We start from the raw sequence: 27025 nt of genomic DNA on the forward strand, positions 1-27025 counted from the left end.
AAGTGTCTCATTCCAGTCACCGAGCGAACGCACAGAGTAACGTTAACATTACTTTTCAACACACTCAAATGTATTTTTAGAATGATTGTTTTGACCAAGTAAAACAGTGCTACCCTGGTAATCCAGAGTTCTCGCGAGAGCACAAGTTGAATTTGCTCAGCGAGTTACTCTGGTGTCGAGTAATGATGCTCATTAAATATGCCCCCTGATCTGAGCTGCACCAATCACATTGGGTTATCTGATATAGGCGGGCCAGAGGCGAGCTAAACAGATGACGATAGTGCTGTGACGTCGAAATCATTAGTAAACATTGCAAGATGGCTATGGATGAATACCAGTTGTTTGAAACGGCTTTGGCCGCTACAATGAAAGAGTTAGACTTGGCTTTTTATTTAAAACAGGAACAGAAGACGCCGCTCGAATCGTTCCTTTGCAAGAAGGACGTTTTTGCTGTTTTGCCGACCAGATACGGTAAGAGTATAATATACCAGTTAGCTCCGCTGGTAGCTAAGTGTATGGGGTTTATTGTTGTGATTGGTCGTAGTGTTATCCAATTGCATGCAGTGAGATTTTCAAATGCATGCTTGGTGCCGCCCCTCGAGCTGGGCGATTTTCATTAGTCGACGCCAGACCATTAATCTTTTAGATTTAGGTCTGGATCTCCAGGCTAAAACAGTGCTGCAATACCCCACAATTTTAATTCGTCAGATAAAGTGACCTGTATAAGCTGACTCGTGTTTCACTTGACTCCAAGTATCCAAGTGCTCCGCATCACAAGTGTAATGCTGTACCGGGTTAGCTACCGGGCAAGATCGCTACATCAGAAAAGGCCTATAATGCACTATGGATCCGTAATCACAAGGAACCATGCGGAAATAAGTCTTTATTAATCAATAATCTGCCCCTGTAATCATAATTGTGTGTGAAAAGGAATGCAAGTAGTTGTTTTACTGCCTCAAGTGTTAATTTAATCTGGAAACTGCAGTGATGTGATTTGTGTGTATTTGTTTTGAGTTCTTGCAAAAAAATGTTGGCAGAGGCACGTTTTTCCAATGAGCCTGTGTTGGGAGCATTTATTCGAAATCGATCATTTGACATTAATAGGCCGGTGTGAAAACGTGGCCTTTGCCATCTGCAGCTAATTGGCTTTATTTTTACACACTGCACGAGACAGGCTGTTGTGCTTACACACATTCCTCTAAACAAATATGTTTTCGACAGCTTGCTGCAGTGCCCCATCTTCTCAGCTTTAAACAGGTTGCTCAGATTATTGTTCAGAAATCATATTCCATGATTCATCCCTAAAGCTGCTTCTGAACTAATTGGTGATTTACCTTCCCATGAAATATGGATGTGAGCTGCGCATGTTTGAGGATGTTTCTCCGTAACTGGCCTTATACATCTGAATGTGTGATATGTCCTCCATCAGATTTGAGTGTTATTCTCTTGTTCATTAACACCAGGGCTATTCTCAGGACCTGCTCGTTATCAAGTGGCATGGCACACACGTTAAACCAGTGTGTGTGGTTATAAAGGGCAGTGTGTGTACTGTAAGTGTTTGTGTGTTGTGTAGTGACAATGTGATTCCTGGATGTGAGAAATGGAATAAATGAACAACATATGCATGTTTTCCAGGGTGTATTTATGATAATGGAAGAAAAGTGTTTTATATAAATAGTTGTTCTTATTCCGTAGGGAAGCATTGCTTCCATATTAAAGGGTTATGAAACCCACTGTTTCAGCACCAGTCAGTTCAGAGTTTTGAAAAATGCTACAAAAGCTGCCGTGGGCGCTCATTAAGTTAAATGCATCAAAGCTTCCCACAAATGCATGCTGCAATTTACCATTACACGCAACACAATATACACATGCTTTGTAAGCTCAATGTGCATTACACAAATACATACATATCATGAAACAGCTATCATTTAACCTAATATATACATAAATGCACAAATAAATGCTCAGCTGTTTGCTTTTGTAATCTGCATCAACAAATAAGTATGAACACACTGTTGCATCTTTAATATCTTTTGAGGTGTTTTTGTAGTTCTTTTATAGCTGTTTGATTGGTTAAAGGGAAACAAAGACTGGTTGCACTCACAATGTGGATGAATCACTTTTGTGTTGAAGACTCAGGCTCTATTGAAGAGAAATTATGCGACGCGGAAACTCTTACAAAGCAAAAACAAGCTCTCGTTTGTGACCCATTACTGCATCTCTCACTTACTGTATGCAATCTCACTGTTTGCCTGTCATAGGAAATTAACATGTGCTGTCGTAAATCATTTACATATAGGATAAGGCCATTTAGTCTCATAAATAATTATTAGACACAGATGAGTCATCGATGTAATACATAAAATCATCACATCCTGTGACATTGACACGAAGACTAATTTAAATCCGGTAGATGAATATAGTGCAAAAAAAGATTAAGACTAACTTAACACACATAACTAAACAAAAAAATGTAGTTAAGGTTTTATGGCACTTTAAATTGTAATCTCTTCTGTCTTCTTTCTGCTTATTTTTTTATTTTATTTTTATTGTATTTTTTAATTTTTGCTGAGAGCTATTTCTAAATCCAAAATGGAATGTAAAACTATAAGTAATACGTATTACTAAATGTAAGAAGCTGAAAACTAAATCTAAAAGCTAATTGTAGCTCACATTGAAAAAAACTTGTATTTTAATTAATAATAACATTTTTATTTTGTTTGTATATTCATAAGTAAAATCGGCTAATAGAATTTTGGAGATAGCACATTATTAGTAGTATTTTTAGTATTATTTTTTGTAAACAAACTATGTAAATAGCACTAAGTTTTTTTATGATTTTGTACGGTTAATTATTAGCAGCATGCCACGTTATAGATATGTCCAATTTTAATATAGTAATTATATTCAACCCTCTGTTAAATTCTATATAGTTCTTTTGCATTAAAAGACATTTCATGTCTAAGTTCTTTTCAGCCTGTCCTACAGGGGGCAGCAAACAAACAATAACCACAGACATGACAACTATCTTTCCTCTCACACAGTCACACTCTTTCCAACACAACTGTACTTCATTTGCAAAGTTCTCTGAGGAAAATGTTTAATTCTACTGACAAGCCCAGAAAGTTCTCCGGCGTCAGTTGCATCTGGAGTGGGAGGAGATCACACATTTATGGAAGTGTGAAATAGAATGATGGGGTCATTGGAGCTGTCAATCACTCGCACATTGATGGACTGACTGGCTGTGAGAGCTGTCACTCAGCATGCCATCCGGTAATGACATCGTCACTCAGGTGGAGAGAGTAACCTAAAAGGGGCGGGCAGAGGAGAAGATGGACAGGCCGGTTAATGGCGGTGTCAGGAAAATTGGCCTTTTTGACAGCGCAGCTAAGCCTAGAGACAAAGAGAGAGACAGTGTAAGGTGATTATGTTAGACACAGATTCACCTACAGTACACTTTGATTACTTGCATTGTCTTTTTGCTATCCTTCTTAAATGTTTTTATATTATTTCTGTATGTCATCTAACTCTATGTATTCCAGTCCCTTCCCTTTTCTGTCTAAATAGAGATGCAAAACCAGTCACCATCTCTGCAACAGGTCTGATTCGACTGTTACTGATGGATGCTGATAGATGATGGATGGATGGATGGATGGATGGATAGATTTTTGTAGAACGGGTGCAACAAGTCTGTGTTTAGTCGTACCTGTTACTCACAGTGTGATGGATGCTGCAGGACATTGACCCGGCAGGCGTGTTGGCAGCTGGTGGGCTATTGGGTAAAGAGTTGGCATATGGTAGAATAAAGATTAGGTAAAGGCCAAAAGTGATTCTGATCTCTGAGCACTACTCAATTGGAGAGACGGTTACCTGAGGCTACAGTCAGACTAAACAGAGGTCTGTATGCAGGGGCCATGTTGGCTTGGATTGCACTGGATGTTTGGTCTGGATTAACACTGGCAGCGGGAATCTCCTGTTGGCTTCATCAGTGTACCGTAATGCTGTCTTACTGACGGTCAATAACTGTTTTAATATGAGCCAAAATCAGCAGGCAATCGTTTCTCTTAGACCTTGCTTTCCTTTCTGTACATGAACCACACACAGTGGAATGGGAAACGGTTTCTTCATTAGAAGCTCATTAGGGATGAATTAAGGATTAGTCTGGCCTGGCTGCTCAAAGTCCTTACAATTCATTTTCCAAAAACACTCATCAGAACCCCCAGCCTTTGCAAAACTCAACACCGCAAAACAACTTAATGCTAACAGCACCACTTTATTAACTTTATGAATTTAGGAACTAAAGTAAAAGTTTCTGAATAAGCCCTTTCTGAAGTGCTGTGGTATGTATGTATGTATGTATGTATGTACACTGTAAACCCCAATAAGGTCATAGTACTCAAAACTTTTGTAGAAACCGATTACATAATAACTTTTGAGGTAACTAACTTAATTTTTTTAAGTTCTATTTTTTTAAAAGTTACAATCTAATCAAACTTAAAAAAATTGATTTAATTTTTTTTTTTTTTTTAAGTGCACCGTGCTTAAAAATATTGATTAACACTCAAAATGTTTTCATTTTTTCATACTTAATTATTTTGATCTAATGGAACTTAAATAGAACTATATTAACTCAAAAAAATATACTTTATAACCCACAAGCAAGTTAAAACTACGGTACAAAAAAAAATACTTCAGCTGTACATTTTCTTTTTTCTTTTTATTCAGTCTTTAAATTGTTTAATACAAACATGTAAGAAATTACTAGTAAAATTACTTCTGAAATGACTCCGTGTTTTAAACAATATAATTAGGAACTGAGGATCTTAAAATGCTTAATGTAAAATGCATGGCCTACATTTTTTAAAACAGCATTAGTAACAGCCATCAAAGTGCAAATGGAATAAGTAAAAAAATAAAAGAGAATAAAAAAAGTAAATAAATAAATAAAACATATCAAAACACAAAACCAAGACATCGAATCTGTCCTGTTAGTAAAAACCTATAAAAACAAAATATAAAAAAGGCACATCTTTGGGTTGATGTATGCAGTACATCTGGACTATCCCAAGAAACTCATTAACACTTTTACATTCATCCAGAAAATCATAATGGGTCTTGATGATGGTAAACCACTCAAACCCTGCCTACTGAGTCTCAAAAATGACCTGTTAATGAAATAGTAGGCTAACTTAAGAGTTGTTTACAAGAAAATACACTTGTATTTTCTTGCCTACATGTTGTGTTTTTGGGGTTCCCAGTATGGTCACTTTATAGTTTGTTGTTGAACAAACAATATAGTTTGTTGTTGTTGTTAGTCAAAGCATTTGGAACTATTTACATTTGGCGGTTTATGTCTTGCCTACAAAATCTAACGTAGCTGCTGTTGTTTATAATTATTGGTTGTACACCAACTTGGTGCTCTAAATCCTAAAATGATGTGAGATGTGCCTTTTTTATATTTTGTTTTTATTTAATTTTATTTATTTAGGATTTAGAGCACCAAGTTGGTGTACAACCAATAATTATAAACAACAGCAGCTACGTTAGATTTTGTAGGCAAGACATAAACCACCAAATGTAAATAGTTCCAAATGCTTTGACTAACAACAACAACAAACTATATTGTTTGTTCAACAACAAACTATAAAGTGACCATACTGGGAACCCCAAAAACACAACATGTAGGCAAGAAAATACAAGTGTATTTTCTTGTAAACAACTCTTAAGTTAGCCTACTATTTCATTAACAGGTCATTTTTGAGACTCAGTAGGCAGGGTTTGAGTGGTTTACCATCATCAAGACCCATTATGATTTTCTGGATGAATGTACAAGTGTTAATGAGTTTCTTGGGATAGTCCAGATGTACTGCATACATCAACCCAAGCAACAATGCAAATGCATTAGCCAAGTTAGGGATATCACTCATCACAACATCGTCTTCCACAACAATAGAGATGCTTGTAGGACTGAAATGCACTGGATCTGCAGTCTCTTCTGTGATTGTTGTGATAAGAGCAACAGGAGTTTCAATGATGCCTGGCTCATCTGACGACACCACCTGAAAGACACAGAGAGTGCAAATGTTAGGTTAAAGTCCTTGTGAACCGAAAGCTGCAAACGACTTTTCTCCTGTGTTGTGACGGATTTCCCAGTGAAAGGGAATATTGAACAGAGGGCAGGGATTTACTCTAGCACTCCTCTCCATCTCATAGCAGACTAACAGTTTGAGGCCAGTGGTTTAACATTTTCAACCCAAGTTGGAACACCTTTCCACCACGGCAACACCACGGCAAGCACATTTTTTTTGTGTAGTAACTGTTTTGTTATCAGTAAGAAAATGTAGCATTAAGTCTATATAGTTACAGAAGATAAACTTGCTTTACTTTTAGTCAGCATTTCAGTAGGCTATTCTAATGTGTTCTAGAAATATGCTTTTCATGTGTTTGTAACATAACAGAAGAGATGCGAGGTGTGCCCATCCAAGCGTGACAGCAAAACCAGCACCATGTGTGTGAAGTGCAAGAAATACATATGAATTTACGAAATGAGATTATTTTTAATGAGTTTAGTTTGTTTTATTATACAGCTACATTTATTTGCTTAATTAATTTGTTCTTAAAAAAAGTTTAAAAAAAATGTACATGCAAAACAAGTCAGCATACTGTTTTTTTCAACTACTTTAAAAAAAAAAAGGTTAAAAAACAGTTTCATTAAATATCTTATATATATATATATATATATATATATTTGGAATATTTGACAAATGTTCACATTAAAAGTTTACAGTCTGAACATGAATCTTTGTTGTTTTTCATTGCCGTGATTTTTGAGGAATTTTATTAAATCCAATGCGGATCATAAAGGGAGTGCACAGAATTCCAACATAACAGGAGAGTTAAATGAATTGTCTGACAACACAGAAACCATTTTGTTACACTTAAGAGGGTGGCTAACTTGTTATTCACAAATAATAGCAAAAGAGATATTGTATGGCTAGATTTATATTCTAATCTGAATTTGGCGCCAAATTAAATAAACGGTGAAAAATAGGTTACAGCCTAAATTAACATTTGAGGTAGACCTACCTTGATTTTGGCGGATGATCACTCTACTCCTTACACTTCGACCTATAATGAAAAAAAAAAAACGTTTTTAAATGTTTAATAAAAACTTGCAGAGTTCATTCGGTTACAATTATGTCTATAACCTTAACTTTGTTAGAGTAAAAGTTAAAGCTAACAGCCACTAGCTCATTTGGGTGCATGTAGAAATAACATCTCATTGAACTTGCCAGAGCTGGGTGCTTAACACAAAGAGCAGCAACACACTAAAAAACCGCAATGACTATCGTTTCTGAAAAGAATTATTGACTAACGTTAGCATTATTGCCTTGACACGACATTAACAGTAAACTTACACATTATATTACCTTGTCACTAGCACGCGGGCTGACGGTGACGTTAATCGCGCACGTGCGCGCCAACGTGAAGCTCCGCGCTTAAAAAAAAAAACTAATCTAGGCTAACAGTCAAATATCACAGAGCGCTTAACACAAACAGCAGCAACACATTCAAAAACAGAAGGACTATCGCTTGCTGCAAATGGTTATTGACTAACGTTAACATTATTGCCCTGCCACGACATTAACAGTGCACAGGACGGTCATCGCGCCCGCGCCAACTTAAATAGTCAAATATTAGTCTAACAGTCAAATATCATGTGTAACATGATATTGTTACAATATGACAACAAGCAAAGTAGTTTTAAAGTGTTTTGGTTTACTTACGAGTTATTTCATGCTTGATAAACCAGCAGCTCCACTTCGCTCGAGAGGGTAGCCATCTTGAATAGATTTTTCAGATAACGTCCGCACGTCGTGACGTCATATCACGTGATCGACAGTAGACTTAAAAATAGTGAGTGAACCAGCGGGGTTCACTCAGAAATGCTGAGGTACACAACCATAAAAATACATTTTTGTTCATAGACAGTAATAGTTTAAAGGTGGATTAACTCAGCAAGAGCTTTTAACTGTAGTGACCTCAGTCCTTATAAGCTAGTAGTACTGTTCGGGCTTACAGTGTATGTATGTATATTATTATGAAGTAAGCACATAGCCTTACACCCACATAAAGTGTGACCCTATTTTCTTTTCTTTTTTTTTTTTGAGAGCAGAGTGTACATTTCTAGTTATAAATAAATGTAAATAAATTAATAAGTGTAACATCTTTTAAGCCAAATGTCAAACCAGTGACCCAAATCCTCTAGCTTCAGCTGTCAATTGTGCTGGCAGTGGTGGTTGTGCTTATAAGGCTAGAAAGATTTCTTGGTCCATAGATGAAACGGTGTGGGTGGAAAGGTGGTTGTCCGAGCATGGTGTGAAGTAAACTCTTGACCTATGGCAGCGAGAAAGTGAAAAATAGCAATGACCTTCAACTGTGAGTGTGGTTTCTGAATGCACGGACTTAATGTGCTCTTAAAAACACACTACTCCATTGGCAATGCTAAAATCTTTGCATTTACAAATATTCCCAATCCCCTTAAACACATGTACTGCCTCACAAACATATAACTTTATAAAACTGACTTTATAATATGGGAAAGTGATGAAAGAAGGGGATAGAAATGACCATTGTGTCTTCTCTTGTCCAAATAGGTAGAATTTGTAGAATTATTATTGTATAATAATAATATGTCTATTAGAAGTAATCTCAACTCTCTTATCTGCTCTTAAATGAAAATAGGAGAACGAGAAGAGGGCTTGGATAATAGCATCTTACATTTGTCTTCACTGTGCTGCCATAGTTCCCATGATCCACCTCTCACACTTCCTCTCTCCTGGGCGGCAGCAATTATGACAATCATACGGTTATTTCTGCTCTTTGTCTAATAGTAGCATATCAAGACATTCCTCAGATCGAATATCTCGCTGAACACACTCTCGATATGAACACACACACACACACACACACACACACACACACACAGCCATGTTTATGTGATTTGTGAGGACATTCCATAGGCGTAATGGTTTTTATACTGTACAAACTGTATATTCTATCCCCCTACACTGCCCCTATCCCTAAACCTACCCATCACAGGAGACATTCTGCATTTTTACATAAAAAAAAAACACTGCTTAGTATGTTTTTAAAGCCATTTGAAAAATGAGGACCCCCAAAATGTCCTCATATATCACCTATTTTCCCGAGTGTCCTCATTTGCAGGTGTGTTATCATAAAAATGTCCTCAGTTGTCATGAAAACAAACTCACACACACACACACACACACACACACACACACACACACACACACTCTCTTTTGTTTAGTCATGAAACAACTGCACAGTCAATAAAATCATCACACAGTTTAGTTTAGCTTAAAAAAAGTTAATTTAAATGTAATTTTATTGTAAATAAAATGCATTTATTTACAATTATTAACATATAAATATAATTTGAGTCCTACTTGTTATGAGTGGTGTAAATAAAAATGTAGGCTATTGTATTATTTTGTATTAAAATAATTTATTTTAAAGATGCAACTTTATTTCTAAATGCCCAAATTATACAGTTTTATGTTCTAAGTAATTATATTAAATGTTTAAAGTATTATATTTATTATTCGTTTTTTATCATTACAGTTTATATTTTGTATTATTATTTTTAATATATTAAAATATATAAATAATTATAAATAATTAAATATATAATATTTTATTATAATATTCTTTTAATATATATAATCAAATTGAAACTGTCTTCTTACTTTGAGTTCATCGTTTATGTTTACTCTATGGATTTTTTTGCTCATCAAAAGTCAGTGAACTTTCATGGTAAATATCACTTGTGAACAGAATATTTTATTCCATTTATGTTTACAATTTCATTACCATCACAGAATCATCAAACACATATCTGACTCTCATTTGCATGAAGTTGAGCATCTCTCAAGCACACAATCCTCAGTGTAAGCATGTCGCTCGAATCCCAAATACCCGATTTTGAAATTTTAATCCCAAATTTGAAACGCCCACAAAGCTCTGCTCACAATGCGCCAGACATTAGACATCTTTAAACGGATAAGAGTGGTCAGGTCGGCCCTCGGGGGCCCCCAGAGTGCTAAAAAATTAAGTCAACCAGTTTCCTTCATCTTGTTTGGAATGACAGACTTCATGCACACTCAAAAATACACACACCTGGTCAGTCATGCACAGAATGTAGGCCAGATCGGGTTCGAGTTGTGTGTGATGATTTCCATGCACATCTTATAGCTACAAACACAGCCAATAAAGTTTAGTTTATCTTAACAACACTTTAGCAGTTCCTCTTCTGAGTTGAAATGATAATGCGGTGTAACCGTAAGGTGTAAAATGACACTATCTTCAGCTGTGTTCTCTGACTGTTTCAGATGTGTTTGTGTCAGAAGCCCAGAGCAAATGTATTTTTCATTACTTTAATATGTTCCTTTAATAGGCTTTATAGAGACATATTCCATGCTCCATGTGTGATGGAACCATCTCTGGCACGCTCTTGAAGATGCCACCGCCATACCGTCTGCTGTAGTTTGGGATTAGATTTGCTTTTCATAATCATAATGCCATAATTTGCTTAGTGCACCCAGTCCACTGGAGAGATTTTATTCCAGCTACTGTGGGGAAATGAAAGCAGTTCGCCCACACACACTGACGCACACAGACAGACAGACAGAGTCATGTCTTATCAGTCTTTTTTAGAGAGAGAGAGCAAGTGTGTGTGTGTGTGTGTGTGTGTGTGTGTGTACCTACTTAACTATATTTTGGGGACACATTTTACCCAGAAGTGACCAAAACCTGACAAAATCTCCAAAAACCTCACTTAATAAAAATTTGGTATAAAAATAAAATAATTAACACAAGTGTGTGTGTGTGTGTGTGTGTGTGTGTGTGTGTGTGTGTGTGTGTGTGTGTGTGTGTGTGTGTGTGTGTGTGTGCGTGTGTGCGTGTGTCTAGAAAAGTTCAATCAACCCATCTGGACTATAATTTGTTTTCAAGACGTTACCTACTTTAATCACAGGCTTTTTCATGACAATCTATTACAAGGTTGAGTTGTTTTGACTGAATCCTTACAGACGTTCTCCAAAGTCCTGGATGAAGTTTACAATTTACAGACATACAAAGAGTGTGTGAGTCTGTGTATGTTTATGCTGCACATTTTCAAGTAAAGCGCAGGTGTTTATGGAATTGCAATTTTTAGATCCTGGTGCCATACATCAACTCAATTACAGAAAAGACATTGTTTAGTTAGAAATTCTGTCTAACACGTGTTCTTGCTGTGTTTTTTTCATTCTTTGTCTTTGTCCATGCCAGACGGCAGCTGTGTCGTGTCTCGCTGTTGTATTAGAACCTACTTTTTTAGACGCTCAAAAGTATTTTACTTTGAAAAATGTGTCTATGTTTCATTTTGTTGTGCTATTTAATGCAAGAATGCGTCCTTTGTGATCAGCCCTTTACTCGTCTGCATTTCCTCAGGCATTGGGGCGAATCTTCACTCAGTAGACATGCACTTCATACTGTGAAATGTAATATTGTACTCTAGAGATTGTTCAGTTGAATGGACGCAAACCCACACGTTTTTGTTTGTTTGGTCATCTGTTTGAATAATGGCATGACATTGAAGCATAATTACAGTTTAAGGAGCCCATAAGGTCTTGCAAAATGTACTTTTTCACAAATAAAAATGTTTGATTAACATAAAATAATGAAATTCTTATTTATAGTGGAACTGTAAAGCAAGACACACTCTGCGAGCCACCTGTTGAATCACTGCTTTAGGGGGTCTGTTAAAACTCAATGGGCTCAGGGGAGGCAAGAGAGATGCTGCTTCCCGCTGGAACTTCAACTGTTGGTGTCGCTGTGGGACTTTGTACGTTGTAGGAAAGGGATTAGCAAGGCATTAGAAATGAAGTTCATTGAGAAGGCTTTTTCATGTCTGAATTACGCTATAGTGTGATGCTTGCAGTGTGTGTAACAATACGTGAAAAATCCAACGCTATCTCACGACCAATTTGTACGAATTCGTGCAAGTGAGTAAAAGGTGGCTAATTCGTACAAATTCGCACAATTTGTCTAAACCCCAGTGATGGGTATGCTTAGGGGCGGGGTCAGGGGTAGGTAATTCGTTCCAATTCATACGAATTGGACAACTTGTAAAATATGTACGATTTAGCAAAAATCTTACGAATTCGTACAAGGGATTTCGTATGAATTTGTACAAATTAGCCACCTCATAAAATTTGTACAGATTGCCTTGAGATCGGGTTGGAAAAATCACAAATGAGATTAGTTCCATATCTCAATTCTTTTTTTCTTTTACGATGAGATTAAAAAGAGAGAAAACAGGTTTTTGCCTAAATTTCATGCTTTTCGGATGTTTCTCTCCATGTGTCTTCACTTTAATAAGACATCTCACAATGCCACACATTTTCCTCAGATTGGTACCAAAGTTTTCAATCGAAATTCAGAAGTCTTAGTGTGAACTCCAATACCAATTTATATGATCTGTTATCCACATTCATTTTATAGCTGTATACTCTCCATGGATGTTCTCATTTGTTACTGTTTCCTGCTTCAGAATTTTGGGCTGAGACTTACTTAAAAAAATACTTAAAAAAATGGAGAGCTCCATTAAGTCGTCTGGCCAATGAAAAAGCAACCCTTGAGCAATAAAACTGCTCTAGGTGTGCGTGCGTGAATTCTGGCCTTGCACTGAATGTGTCTCTGGGAAGAGGTTAGAGACTCTCATGGCGCCACACACACACAGGCTAAATAAAGACAAACTGCGGTTCAGCCACCAGTGACTCTTTCCAGATGACATGCGGTTAAAGATGTCTGGGTAACTGGGTCAGAGATGGAGTCTGTAAAAAGATATACAATCTTGAATGTAATTGTTCAGTTTGCTAGTTTGTATTCGGTATGTTTTAATCATATTACTAACTAGGATTTTCTGGTCTTTAAGTGCTTTAAGTGTACAGAATTTATTCTGACTTCATCCACCTGTCATTCCCTGTTTCTGTGTCTATATGGACGCTTCGCCCTCAGGCTACACAGACTATATGAAATATACATATGCATTTGAATAGAAGACATGTGGCTGGGAGGATCCTGGAGGAAATGCATCATCAGGTTGAAAAGAATTCTCTTGTCCTGCTCTGGATCTCTCTGTGGAAGAGTGCTGTGGAAATCATGAGGCTGTTTTTTCAGATGCAATCTTATATAGGCCATGCTGTGATTAAAATGATATGCCAGTGAGACGCTGGGACCAAGATTTGTACATTTTTTTGTCTAGAATACCCCTGCTCTGAGTTTTTGGAGCAGGCCCAAGTTTGTTTGGTTGGTGTGGAAGTGGTTTTCCATGTCACATGATCCCTTAAAAATCATTCTAATATGATTTGGTGATCAAGAAACATCTTATTATTATCACAGATGAAATGGGTTTTGCTGCTTAATATTTTTGTGGAAGCCGTAATAATTTTTAATATAATTTGTTGATAATATATTATAACAATTTATAGACAGATTCTTTGATAAATAGAAAATTATATATATATATATATATATATATATATATATATATATATATATATATATATATATATATATAGTTTATATATTTTAAACTTACTGACCCCAAACTTTATAGTGTAATGTAGATGAGGACACAAATTAAACTAAAAAAAACTGTAAATATTTTACACAATATTTGTTTTATTGATTTCTATGTTTTTATAAGATTTATGTATTTATGTATTTATTTATTTATTTATTATTTTAAATTTTGAATACTATTTCAAATGTTTTATATTATTACACTGTAACAAATATTGTTGGTTTAACTTAACCTGGTTGCTTAAAAAAATTAAGTTCATTGAATTAAACAAATTTAGTTAATACAATGAATGAGATTGGTTTAAGTTAATTCAGCAAAAGAAAACAATATTGTGATAACAAATAAATTATATTTTTACAGTGTACTTTTTACACCTTTCAAATTTTTTATTTGTTTAATATTTAATTACAAAAAACTGAAGTTGTTTATTATGCGTTGACAAGGCTTGATGGTATATTTCTGAAAAGACAATGATTTTGTCTGAAAATTGCCTATTTCAGCCAATGAACAGACGTAACACAGGACAAATAATTCAATAACACAGTAAACCTGGAGCAGCACCTGCCCGGCTACAGTAGTACTCATGGTTCAGATCCAAAAGTACAAAGTGAAAAGAATTGGACCAAGGACATTTTTAGATTCTTTTCTCAAGAAAAGCTATATAATAAAGTAGATTTTGGCCTGCTTTATTGCATTCAAATTTGTGTTTCTGTATATATTTGTTTGCCTTTGTAAACACATCACACCTTTGGTTCCATTTAATGAGTCCGAAGCTAATCACTCATTATGAGAGAGAAAGAGAGGGAGTACCAAAGGTGCCCGTACTTTTAATAGAAGCCACATAGCTTGTGTTTAATTATGGATGTTAACCCCTGGGCAGTGTGTACGCGCACATGTGTGCGTGAGACACTCACTAATGAGTTAAGGAGTGTAATTCTCTGCATTGCACTCGTGCAGGGCCTTTTGTGACACCAGCCAGCAGACCCCTTTTGGCTTCTCGACAACCTGTCTCCAAAACAACTACCACAGCCCCTCGGGAAACCCCGTCTGACCCCTGTTGTACTTCTGCACACTCACGATAACAAGCACTGGAGAAGCAAAGAGACCATAATTGCAGCGTATCTTCTGAGAGCGTACAACCTCCTGTCTCGAACCCCTCCGACAGGCACTGTTAAAACAATCTCTGGAATTTACAGCTTTTCACTGTCTACATCTAACACCAGTGCCCATTAGGGTAGTTTTTCTCAGAAGACTTGCAGTGGTAATCTGATACTTTTTTTCAAAGGCCTTAAAACTTCATCTTTGCGCCCACTGACTCTTTCGTATCTGTCAATTAAGATATGCGTCTCATAAGCCCCTTACAATTTACACAATTTGCTCCCAGAGCACTTGTTAGTGGTCTGCTCATGTAAGGTTACAGGAGGGCATAATGCCCTCTTTGCTGCCATTTACTGCATCGGTAATAGAGAGTCTGTGATCTTAGCGTTGTGTCTCTGCTGTGCTCTGCCCCTCGGGGGCCCATCAGGGTGTTTGTTAGCTCCATTGACGGATCATTAAAGCTTTTAGTCGACCAGATCATTTGTTCTCTAATGAGAGGGAGAAACGCGAACCCTGATACTCATCGATGATCAATGTCTTCTGCCTGTTTTAACTGTATCACTCGTTCTCGGTCTCACTCTCTCTTTCTCGCTGTCTTCATCTTTATCTCGCTATCAGAGATAAAAGTGCAGTTCGAAACGCTTCGGAACAATTAGCCTCACCCGTCTAATCAGATCTCTTGTGCACGGATCCTTCCACCTCGTTTTCATAAAACTTTGTGAATATCCCAAACGTGCATCACATTAATGCCCACTCCACTTTTTCTCGCCTGTGTCTTCCTCTAACGCTCTTGCATTTAATACTTTACAGTGGCTGAATCCTAATTTGCATGCCATCCACAATGTATAGTATGAAAGATTAGGATTATTGCATCCAGAATCATAGTACGTGTGAAATAGTAGGCCTATCTCAAAGCTCCACAGATGGCGGAATATTTCAAGTGGATTTGCAAAGTATCTGCGTTTTTTTGGCTAATCTGTGTGCGACTTTTTGACTAATATGGCCCATTTGGCATTGCGTTACGGAAGACAAGAGGTTTATGATGGTTCTCACAGCTTATTCATTAAATGTATGAACTTAAAAGTTAAAGCTGCACTTTTTCCCTTTTTAAAAAGTTTTATGTATACAGAAATGTGTAGTTTGCTAGATTATGAAAATATAATAATAAAAAAACAACTACATGGTCCAAAGTATGCTTTTCAGTTGATATGTATTTGACAGATATCATAATCAACAAAACTAAAACATAGAAAGTAAACTTTAAAGGGATAGTTTACCTAAAAAAGAAAATGCTGTCATTAATTACTCACCCTCATGTCGTTCCAAACCCGTAAGACCTCCGTTCATCTTCGGAACACAAAATAAGATATTTTTGATGAATTCTGAGAGCTTTCTGTCTCTCCATTGACAGCAACATCATTGCAACTTTCAAGCCCCAGAAAGGTAGTAAAAATAGTCCATGTAACTACAGTGGTTCAACCTTAATATTATGAAGCGACAAGAATACTTTTTGTGCGCAAAATAACCCCAAAATAACGACATTATTTCACGTCATTCTCCTACGCTGTTGACATAGTGTAAACAGCGCAGCGCTTCTGGGTTCTATGTCAGAATGTAGGCTCACTATTGGCCGACACTGGTCATGTGTGTGATGCCTGTGATGCTGGCCAATAATGAGCCGACGGCGACGTTTAGACGTAGAACCCAGAAGCGCTGCACTGTTTACACTACATCAACAGCGTAGGAGAATGACATGGAAGAGAAGAGATTGTTAAATAAAGTCGTTATTTTGGATTTTTTTTACGCACAAAAAGTATTCTCATCGCTTCATAATATTAAGGTTGAACAACTGTAGTTACATGGACTATTTTAATGATGTTTTTACTACCTTTCTGGGCCTTGAAAGTTACAATGACATTGCTGTCAATGGAGGGACAGAAAGCTCTCAGATTTCATCAAAAATATCTTAATTTGTGTTCTAAAGATGAACGAAGATGAACAGAGGTCTTATGGGTTTGGAACGACATGAGGGTGAGTAATTAATTAATATTTTGGGGTGAACTAACCCTTTAAAGTCACCATGAAATGAAAATTTGCAGTATTTATTATAAATGATGTATTCATGCATAAAATAATGTATACTATTCTGCTATTATTTACTATATATTTTATTTAATATATCATGTAACATTTAATATGTAATCATATAACATTTATTTGTATGTATCCATTTTTGCAGTGTACCCCAAATTCAACAGGATACATATCTAATCACCAGCGCACAAATAACATAGTAGAAATGTGGAAAATGCCAGTGTATTCCATTTCTTCTTTGCTTTTGTTCTCAATCGAGGAGCTAAAACTTCCTTCTTTAGATTAGTGAAACCAGAGAGATACTGCGAACCGTCCGCCTAATAGATCATTCTGACAGTTTAATTTTAATGCTTGATTATCATTCAATCTTATAATTGTATTATCCAACCGTTCAATTAATTTGGTCTATATTTACACCGATGATTAGGATCAAAATCGAAATTGTAGTCGCTGACTCTGCGTGTCGAAAGTAACCGGGCTATCTGTTGAGGTAGCTCTCCTGATATGGCTCCTCCTATGGGAATGGGATATCAGCTCCATCTGCTCCCGGCATCTTTCCATTAGATGAATGAGCACTCTTAGATGAGATTGAGTGCTTGGACCCACTTTAAATGACTGGACACAACTGTGCTGTGTGATACAAAATGAGCTTACACATACAGACATGACTCGAATTCAAATGGATGCTTCTGTTCAAGACTGATGAAATCGTCACGGCAACGGACCGTTGGCTGAACGTCTGATGCATAAGGCACATAAAATTTGAAACACTTCAGGAGTTTTAAAGGGATAGTTCGGCCAAAAATGATATTAAACCCATGATTTACTCACTCTCAAGCCTTTCGAGATGCATATGTCAATCATTTTTCAGATGAACACATTTTCAGTTATTTTAGAAAATGTCTTAGATCTTTCAGTGTTATAATGTCAAGTTATGGGGTCCACCTCCTTCAATGCATCCTTCACAAAAGTAATCCATCCGGCTCGTAGCGTTTGATTTAGCTATATTAAATCAAGGACGTAGCGTTTGATTTAGCTATACTTCGTTCTACGTCACGACGCTTCCTACGCTACATCCTACGTCATACGCCGGCATCCATCTCCCGTGAACGCGCGTCGACCGTTGCCGGAAGCCAGTTATTTTCATTTATAAAGTTTTAAATATGTATATTTTTACGACAAAACTGCACGGATTACCCTCTGAAGGCCTTCGTTTATCCCCCTGGAGCCGGATGGATTACTTTTGTGAAGGATGCATGCACATTTTTGGGACTTGAAGGAGGTGGACCCCATAACTTGACATTATAACCACTGAAAGATCTAAGACATTTTCTAAAATAACTGAAAATGTGTTCGTCTGAAAAATGATTGACATATGCATCTCGAACGGCTTGAGGGTAAATCATGGGTTTAATATCATTTTTGGCCGAACTATCAATTTAAAATCAAAGCCGTGGTGAGGCCAAACCCCGCATGGAAGAAGAAAGCTGTTGTGTTTACAACTATGACGATGAGCGCTTATTACGATCAACTATATGCAGAATTTTCAAAAGTATGTGAAGTTCACGGCATAGACTCCTTAAAATACGTCCAAGAGTTTTACAAGCTGGTCTGTTATTGGAGGGATGTCGACTTTACATTTTCACGCCCCTAAACATGACACTGAACAAAACGAACTCTGATTGGTTGATTTACATGTTGGTCAGAAGTCCTCTTGTGCTGTCCTTGGCCAATGAAAGCTGGAGTCCAGACCTTCTGCAGTCAGTCTAAAGGTCTGGCTACTCGAGACTAAAATCAAGTCCCGTCCTATATTTTGTCATATTCTAGAAGACTTTCCACTCATATATATATCACAATAGGGACTATTGCAGCTTACGTTTCATGCAAACTTTAATTTTAAAGGGTTCCTATTATGCCCCTTTTTTTACAAAAAGTAGTGTCCCCAGAATATGTCTGTGAAGTTTCATCTCAAAATACCCCATAGATCATTTATTATACCATGCCCAAAATGCCCCTTTTTGTTTGGAAGCAGCGCTGTTTTCACGTGTGTTAAATGCCAATGAGCTGCTGCTCCCCTCGCCCTTTTCCAGAAGAGAGCCGTGCCTTTACAGCTTGTGCCTCCGATACTCCGAAACAGAGGGGCCATTTCCACAGAACGCGTTTTTGCATTCCACTGCGCTTTTCCATTATTTTCTCTGTAAACACGCACCACCGTCACCAGTCGTAGGCGGGGTCCTGTTATATTGTGCCATCACAATGTATAGAAAATTCAAACGACTCGTTTTGGGACACCGTTTATGATTTATGGGGAATATAAAAAAGGAGTGGGTGGATTTTCAAAATGTATATATTACTTGATCATCTTCTTCCATTTATTTTACTCTACTTCTCAATACAAAAAGATGTATATGCATCCTCGTATTCAGTCTAGAGTGCTTCAGGTTGAAGGGCACACAAGAAAACAGGCCGTGTTTGAAATTCCATGTGCAAATATCAGCAGCAGGCTGAGGGCCCGATACAGCAAGGATCTGTGAGCACTAGCTGGTCATGTTTACCTGCGGCGGGTCAAACAGTGTTTTCCCTCAGAAGCGATTCTTTCTTCCTCACATTCTCTCTCTTTTCCTTTGTGTGTCTCTGCAGATGACGTTCCTCCATACTTTAAAACAGAGCCGGTACCGAGTCAGTTGCACCTGGAGAGGAACCGGTTGGTTCTGACCTGTATGGCCGAAGGGAGCTGGCCTTTGGAATTTAAATGGATCCACAACGACACAGAGATCACGCGCTTCTCGCTGGAGTACAGGTCAGTGTGTGTTTTCATGAATGTTTTAAATATAAATTATCTGCATTGCAGCAGTTTGTTGTGATGTATCAAAAACGGTCTACAATAGAACTGCATTAACCTTAATTTGACAAAAACGTGGATTCTATTTAGCGGCTGCTCTGGCCACTTAATATCTTATATATTTTGAAGAGTGTCAATAACCAAACACTTGATGGACCCCATTGTCTTCCATAGTTTTTTTTTCCTCTTTTTTTCACTCTATGGAAGTCAACGTGGTCCATCAACTTTTCGGTTACCCATAATCTTCAGTATATCTTTTTTTGTGTGTGTTCAGCAGATAGAACAGATTTTTTTTTGAAGTAGGCTATTTTGAAACTATATTTTCCTGAGTCGTTAAAAAAGTAAGAAAATCTCTCCATATCCATGAAAGTAACCAATATGATTATTTTAGTTTTCTTAGGTTATAATCCTTATAATAGTGATTGTAATCCTTATAATAGTGAAACAGTGAACTGTGATTAGAACAGCAGGAATGTGATGGCACATAAATTGTTCCATCTTTACTTTGTAAGGTGAGGATTCAAAGAAACAATTATTCAGTGTTAAACGCAGGAATTCACTTCTAAAGACGATTGTATCTGCCACCAAATGTGCTCCGGTCATCCAATTCAGACTTTTTTTAATTAACTATCCTCTGAATATAAACTCTGGAGCTGTGGTGAATGGAGTTTTAATTAAAAAGATAAAACCGGCTGATTAAACTGAGGGACAGGAACGATGTTGTGTTGGTCACTGTGCTGTTCTTAGGCTTCCCATCAACACAATCTCTTCTCACTCTTATCTTATTATCACTAAAATCCAGTTACAGTCGAGCTCTTTCTAACAATGGCTATGTTTATTATATAAAAATGAAAATTCTCTCATCATTTACTCACCCTCATGTTGTTCCAAACCTGTATGACTTTCTTTCTTCTGTGGAACATAAAAGAAGGTATTTTAAATAAAGCTCTGCTTTTTTTTTTCTATTCATACAATGAAAGTCAAATGTTGTTTGGACCACAATTTTCTTGAAAATATGTTCTTTTGTGTTCCATAAAAGAAAGAAAGTCATAGGTTTTGAATTATGCCTGTAAGACATATGCAAAACCATGATCTACATGTGTCCAAACAAAGTAATAATCTGTGCCTTGCTTTGAGACACAGTTGTGAAAAAAGCAAAACTAAACATGAAGAGAAATGAAAATAAATCAGTATACAAATGAATAATTAAAATAAACTCTTGTGGCCATTTTCTATTTAATTTCAGTCTGGATGGTTGCATGATTTAATTATTTGACTAAATTACTGAGCAGAATTGCTGAAATTAATTAATTATATACAAGAAAATATATAAATAGCAAGCTGTATATCCAGAATATAACAGTGTGTCATGATTCTGCCTTCATGTCCTAGATTTTTCTTGTTTTGAGGCAGGATCATGACAGACCCATGTTTTGTGTACAAGCACATGGCCATTTGTTTGGGCCATGTGCTTGTGTTGTCTCGTTCTCTTGCCCCGCCCCCTTGTTATCCTCGTTTTGTCTTGATTGCTTTACCCATTATCACCTGTGTTCCTGATTAGTTTGCTCCCTATTTAATCCCCTCAGGTTTTCTGTCCGGTGTCGGTACATTGTCTTACATTGTCTGTTATCCCCTGTGGTACATTGCTTGTTCTACACTGTGAGTACGTTGTCAGAGACCTGTTATATCAGTATTGTGAGTTTGTTTCCGTCATTGTCAAGTCAGAGTTTAGTCTTTATTTGTTATCTAGTCTTAGTCATAGTTACCTGTCTTCAGTCCTGTTTTGCCCCCTCGTGGGTTTTGTTTTCTGTTTTTGTGTATTAATAAATCTTGAGTGTCTGCACCTCGTCTGCTTCTGGGTTCATCTCCTCCACATCCTGAAGACACAAGTGAACATTACATGCCTGGCATTTCCAAGGTGTGTCCTGCCTTTTACCAAGCTTTCTGTCATGATTCTGCCTTCATGTCCTAGATTTTTCTTGTTTTGAGGCAGGATCATGACAGACCCATGTTTTGTGTACAAGCACATGGCCATTTGTTTGGGCCATGTGCTTGTGTTGTCTCGTTCTCTTGCCCCGCCCCCTTGTTATCCTCGTTTTGTCTTGATTGCTTTACCCATTATCACCTGTGTTCCTGATTAGTTTGCTCCCTATTTAATCCCCTCAGGTTTTCTGTCCGGTGTCGGTACATTGTCTTACATTGTCTGTTATCCCCTGTGGTACATTGCTTGTTCTACACTGTGAGTACGTTGTCAGAGACCTGTTATATCAGTATTGTGAGTTTGTTTCCGTCATTGTCAAGTCAGAGTTTAGTCTTTATTTGTTATCTAGTCTTAGTCATAGTTACCTGTCTTCAGTCCTGTTTTGCCCCCTCGTGGGTTTTGTTTTCTGTTTTTGTGTATTAATAAATCTTAAGTGTCTGCACCTCGTCTGCTTCTGGGTTCATCTCCTCTACATCCCATGACAGAATGTACCGACCAAAAGAGAACCCAGCAGATAGTGTGTCCTCCCAGTTCCAGCAACAAATGAGGTTCAATGAACAATGCTGGTTGTCGGCTTCCACCGACAGAAAGAGGGTCAACCTCCCATTCTCGTCTGAGGGTGAGTGGATCCTGAAGAATTATGCCCAACTCTGGGATCGTTTCTCTCAGGAGGAGCCGCCAAGTCCCACCGTGTTGTCGCCACCAGCCAAGCTGCCCGTGATCCTGGAGGGTCGGGTCCTGGCTGTTGTTTCTCAAGGGGACCAGGCTCACTCCACTTCTCCCGAGGTCCCAGCCACTCCCGTTGATCTTCGTGGCAAACGAGGGAGGAGGACTTCGTGGGATTCTCCGTCGGAGTCATCCTCGACCGAGTCAGCGCTGCCTGAGACTGCCCTTCCAACTCAGGTCACAGATCCCGCTGAGCTTCTCCAACCGGTCACAAGTCCGGCTATGACTTCCACACCACGACCTAAGAGAAAGAAGAGGAGAAAGGGAGCCTCTTGTCCTTCGTCTCAGCCTGTCCCAGAGCCCGCTACTTCAAGCGCTGTCCCAAGCGCTGTTCCAGAGCCCGCTCCTGCAAGCGCTGTTCCAGAGCCCGCTCCTGCAAGCGCTGTTCCAGAGCCCGCTCCTGCAAGCGCTGTTCCAGAGCCCGCTCCTGCAAGCGCTGTTCCAGAGCCCGCTCCTGCAAGCGCTGTTCCAGAGCCCGCTCCTGCAAGCGCTGTTCCAGAGCCCGCTCCTGCAAGCGCTGTTCCTGAGCCCGCCACGGCAAGCGCTGTTCCTGAGCCCGCCACGGCAAGCGCTGTTCCTGAGCCCGCCACGGCAAGCGCTGTTCCTGAGCCCGCCACGGCAAGCGCTGTTCCTGAGCCCGCCACGGCAAGCGCTGTTCCTGAGCCCGCCACGGCAAGCGCTGTTCCTGAGCCCGCCACGGCAAGCGCTGTTCCTGAGCCCGCCACGGCAAGCGCTGTTCCAGAGCCAGCCTCTGCAAGCGCTGTTCCAGAGCCAGCTTCTGCAGGCGCTGTTCCAGAGCCAGCTTCTGCAAGCGCTGTTCCAGAGCCAGCAGTCATGAGGGCTGCAGAGCGAGCAGCGGCCGATTCAGCTGCTAAGGCTGTTTTGCGGTCGGTTTCGGCGAGCCACGAGATGCCAATTGTCATCGCTGCAAGAGCCTTGTCCGAGTATCTGTCCAGTCTAGCCAAGATTCTGGAGAGTCCTGTCCCAGCTATTGTGTCCAGTCCTGTCCCAGCTGATGTGTCCAGCCCTGTCCCAGCTGATGTGTCCAGCCCTGTCCCAGCTGATGTGTCCAGCCCTGTCCCAGCTGATGTGTCCAGCCCTGTCCCAGCTGATGTGTCCAGCCCTGTCCCAGCTGATGTGTCCAGCCCTGTCCCAGCTGATGTGTCCAGCCCTGTCCCAGCTGATGTGTCCAGCCCTGTCCCAGCTGATGTGTCCAGCCCTGTCCCAGCTGATGTGTCCAGCCCTGTCCCAGCTGATGTGTCCAGCCCTGTCCCAGCTGATGTGTCCAGCCCTGTCCCAGCTAATGTGTCCAGCCCTGTTCCAGCAGATGGGTCCAGTCCTGTCCCAGCTGACAGGAGGATGTCTGTGTCCAGTCCTGTCCCAGCTAATGTGTCCAGCCCTGTCCCTGCATCACAGTCTACATCTTTCTCCACTCCCTTACCACCTGCCTCACCCATTGTCTTCGCTCCGCTGCCGGCTGTAGCTGTTCCCTCTGTCACCACTTCACCCCGGACTGTTTCCCCCAAGACTGTTCCTCGTGTGTCCCCAGCCAAGTCTGCCCGGTCCCCTCGCCCTCAGCCATCGTCCTGTCCACCCAAGACCACAGTCCCACCCACCCACCCTGGACAGTCCCCCATGAACTCTGTGTTGTCTCCGCCTCCTCTTCCTTGTTTTTTATTTTTATTATGTCACCCCAATCCTGTCATTATGTATTCATGTCTGCCTTTATTAGTTTTTGTCATGTATTGTTGGTTTGTGTCTTTGTCTCAGTCGGTCTTGTCCCGTGTTTCATGTTCCCTCTAGGGAGCGTCTGGAAGCCGCTCCTTGGGGGGAGGGTTCTGTCATGATTCTGCCTTCATGTCCTAGATTTTTCTTGTTTTGAGGCAGGATCATGACAGACCCATGTTTTGTGTACAAGCACATGGCCATTTGTTTGGGCCATGTGCTTGTGTTGTCTCGTTCTCTTGCCCCGCCCCCTTGTTATCCTCGTTTTGTCTTGATTGCTTTACCCATTATCACCTGTGTTCCTGATTAGTTTGCTCCCTATTTAATCCCCTCAGGTTTTCTGTCCGGTGTCGGTACATTGTCTTACATTGTCTGTTATCCCCTGTGGTACATTGCTTGTTCTACACTGTGAGTACGTTGTCAGAGACCTGTTATATCAGTATTGTGAGTTTGTTTCCGTCATTGTCAAGTCAGAGTTTAGTCTTTATTTGTTATCTAGTCTTAGTCATAGTTACCTGTCTTCAGTCCTGTTTTGCCCCCTCGTGGGTTTTGTTTTCTGTTTTTGTGTATTAATAAATCTTAAGTGTCTGCACCTCGTCTGCTTCTGGGTTCATCTCCTCTACATCCCATGACACAGTGTGGAGTAGAATTTTGAAAGTGTGTGTGAACATGGTCAATCTCAAAATATCCTATAATTGTATGGCTATGTGTATTTGTATGCTAAGATACAAATACATAAACAGAAAAAGAGTGAATATACAGTTTATATATATATACAGACCCTTTCCAAAAAATTAGAATATCATGGAAAAGTTTATTTATATCCATAATTCCATTCAAAACATTAAACTTCCATAGATTATAGATTCAGGGCCCACAACATAACGATTTCAAGTATTTAGTTGTTTATTTGTACATAATTTGGGAAACGAAAAACAGGATTTCAAAAAATTTGAATATTACATGAAATCACACAGTAATTACACAGTGATATCATGGTCATTGAACCAGGTTTTGGTTCTTTTGGCAGTGTGGGCAGGTGCAAATCCTGCTGGAAAATGAAGGAAGCACGAAGCACTGAAAAACGGCTGCGTTGATTTAATAAAGCACAATGGACCAAAGTCCTCTTTTCTGATGAGAGCAAATTTTGCATCTCATTTGGAAACCAAGGTCCCAGAGTCTGGAGGAAGAATGGAGAGGCACACAATCCAAGATGCTTGAAGTCCAGTGTGAAGTTTCCACAGTCTGTGTTGGTTTGGGGAGCCAAGTTATCGGCTGGTGTTGGTCCACTGTGCTGTCCACTCAACGCAGCCGTCTACCAGGACATTTTCAGAGCACTTCATGCTTCCTTCAGCAGACAAGCTTTATGGAGATGCTGACTTCATTTTCCAGCAGGATTTGCACCTGCCCACACTGCCAAAATAACCAAAACCTGGTTCAATGACCACTGTGTAATTACTGTGTGATTTCATGTAATATTCAAATTTTTTGAAATCCTGTTTTCGTGGGTTTTATGAGCTGGAAGCCCAAGTTATGTACAAATAAACAACTAAATACTTGAAATCGTTTAAGTTGTGGGCCCTGAATCTATAATCTATGGAAGTTTAACGTTTTGAATGGAATTATGGAAATAAATAAACTTTTCCATGATATTCTAATTTTTTGGAAAGGGTCTATATATATTTAGACTGTATATATATATATATATATATATATATATATATATATATATATATATTAGTACTATATGTAGTACACAGAATGTAGTGTCTCTTCTCATTATGTCTGGTTAGAACACCAGATTATGAAATCAAACCCATCTAGAGGTCAAGGAGATCATTTAAGGTCAGTAACATTGATCAGAATGAAGACTTGGAACTGTAATGCATGAAGAAATCTGATTGAAACCCAGTTGTCAGATGTTTGTAAACACTTGTTGTGTGGGATGTCTCCTGTGCCGTTGGTGTCCTTCTCTATGACATGTGAAGGCATGTGAAAGCAGGTGGGTCAGCAAAGCCGAATGGTAATTTGGCCATGAATGTTCTTCTGTGCAAAGAGAGAGAGTGATGAATCGTCATTTAAAAGCATCCCAGCTCTCACAATGACCTTTCCTTTCCAAGCCCCCTGACACATAAGTGTGTGAGTGCGTGCGTGTGTGTGTGTGTGTGTGTGTGCATGTGTGTGTGTGTTTCTCTCGTACACAAATAAGACTTTCCCAAATGAGCTCAATCAATTGTTGTCTGGCAGTAGTGTTGTTCTCTAATGCCAGCTCAGCTGACTCTGCTAGTGTGGCGCTAATGACATCAGCCTGCCTGGGCATCCAATGAGCTCAGGCATGTTCAACACTACTAAGTGCTTTGTGGGATTAAATGCAGAATTTAAATGTGATTGTGTCATTTATTTATTCTTTTAAATAATTGCTCCTACCCCATCTTAAAATGCAGGGACAATGAAGTAGGTAATTTGGACAGTAGATTGACTCTCCTGAAAAATATGTTTTCTTTGAGCATCCTGACCTTGTGTTGTGTCTAATTTTTATTTAATTTATTGTTGATAATCAATGACACTCAATGATGTATATATTTTTTTTATAATGCACAGTGGACTACTAGTCAAAAATGAGGGAGTAAATAAGATTATTGTTTTTGTGAAAGAAATTATACTTTTATTAAGAAAGTATACATTCAAATTGATGACACATGACAATAAATACATGTATAATGTTACAAAAGACTTAAATGATGTTCTTTTGAACTCACATTCATCAAAACTATCGCATTTTCCACAAAAATATTAAGCAGCACGTCCATTTTCAACATTGATAATAATAAGAAATGTTTCATGAACAGCAAATCAGCATAATTAGAATGATTTCTGAAGGTTAATTTGAAAATATAGAAAACAGTTCTTT

At 38.7% G+C, this 27025-nt stretch overlaps 1 protein-coding gene and 1 long non-coding RNA gene across 6 annotated transcripts in view; one reads left to right on the top strand and one right to left on the bottom strand.

The window, feature by feature from the left end:
- Window positions 1-27025, top strand: part of sdk2b (sidekick cell adhesion molecule 2b) — a 320863-nt gene that overhangs the window by 207589 nt on the left and 86249 nt on the right. For all 5 annotated transcript variants that reach the window (XM_084135537.1, XM_084135534.1, XM_084135536.1 and 2 more), the window contains exon 2: window positions 19481-19640. In XM_084135537.1, coding sequence (XP_083991663.1) covers window positions 19481-19640 — 160 coding nt within the window. The remainder of the gene's footprint in view (window positions 1-19480; window positions 19641-27025) is intronic.
- LOC311096522 lies at window positions 5821-7859 on the bottom strand. Its single transcript, XR_014609049.1, has 3 exons — window positions 7788-7859; window positions 7087-7128; window positions 5821-6059 (listed from the first exon to the last, which is right to left on the bottom strand). It is a non-coding gene; the product is annotated as an uncharacterized lncRNA (long non-coding RNA).

This window comes from Abramis brama, assembly GCF_963993115.1.
Source record: "Abramis brama genome assembly, chromosome: 14".
Classification (NCBI taxonomy): Eukaryota; Metazoa; Chordata; class Actinopteri; order Cypriniformes; family Leuciscidae; genus Abramis; species Abramis brama.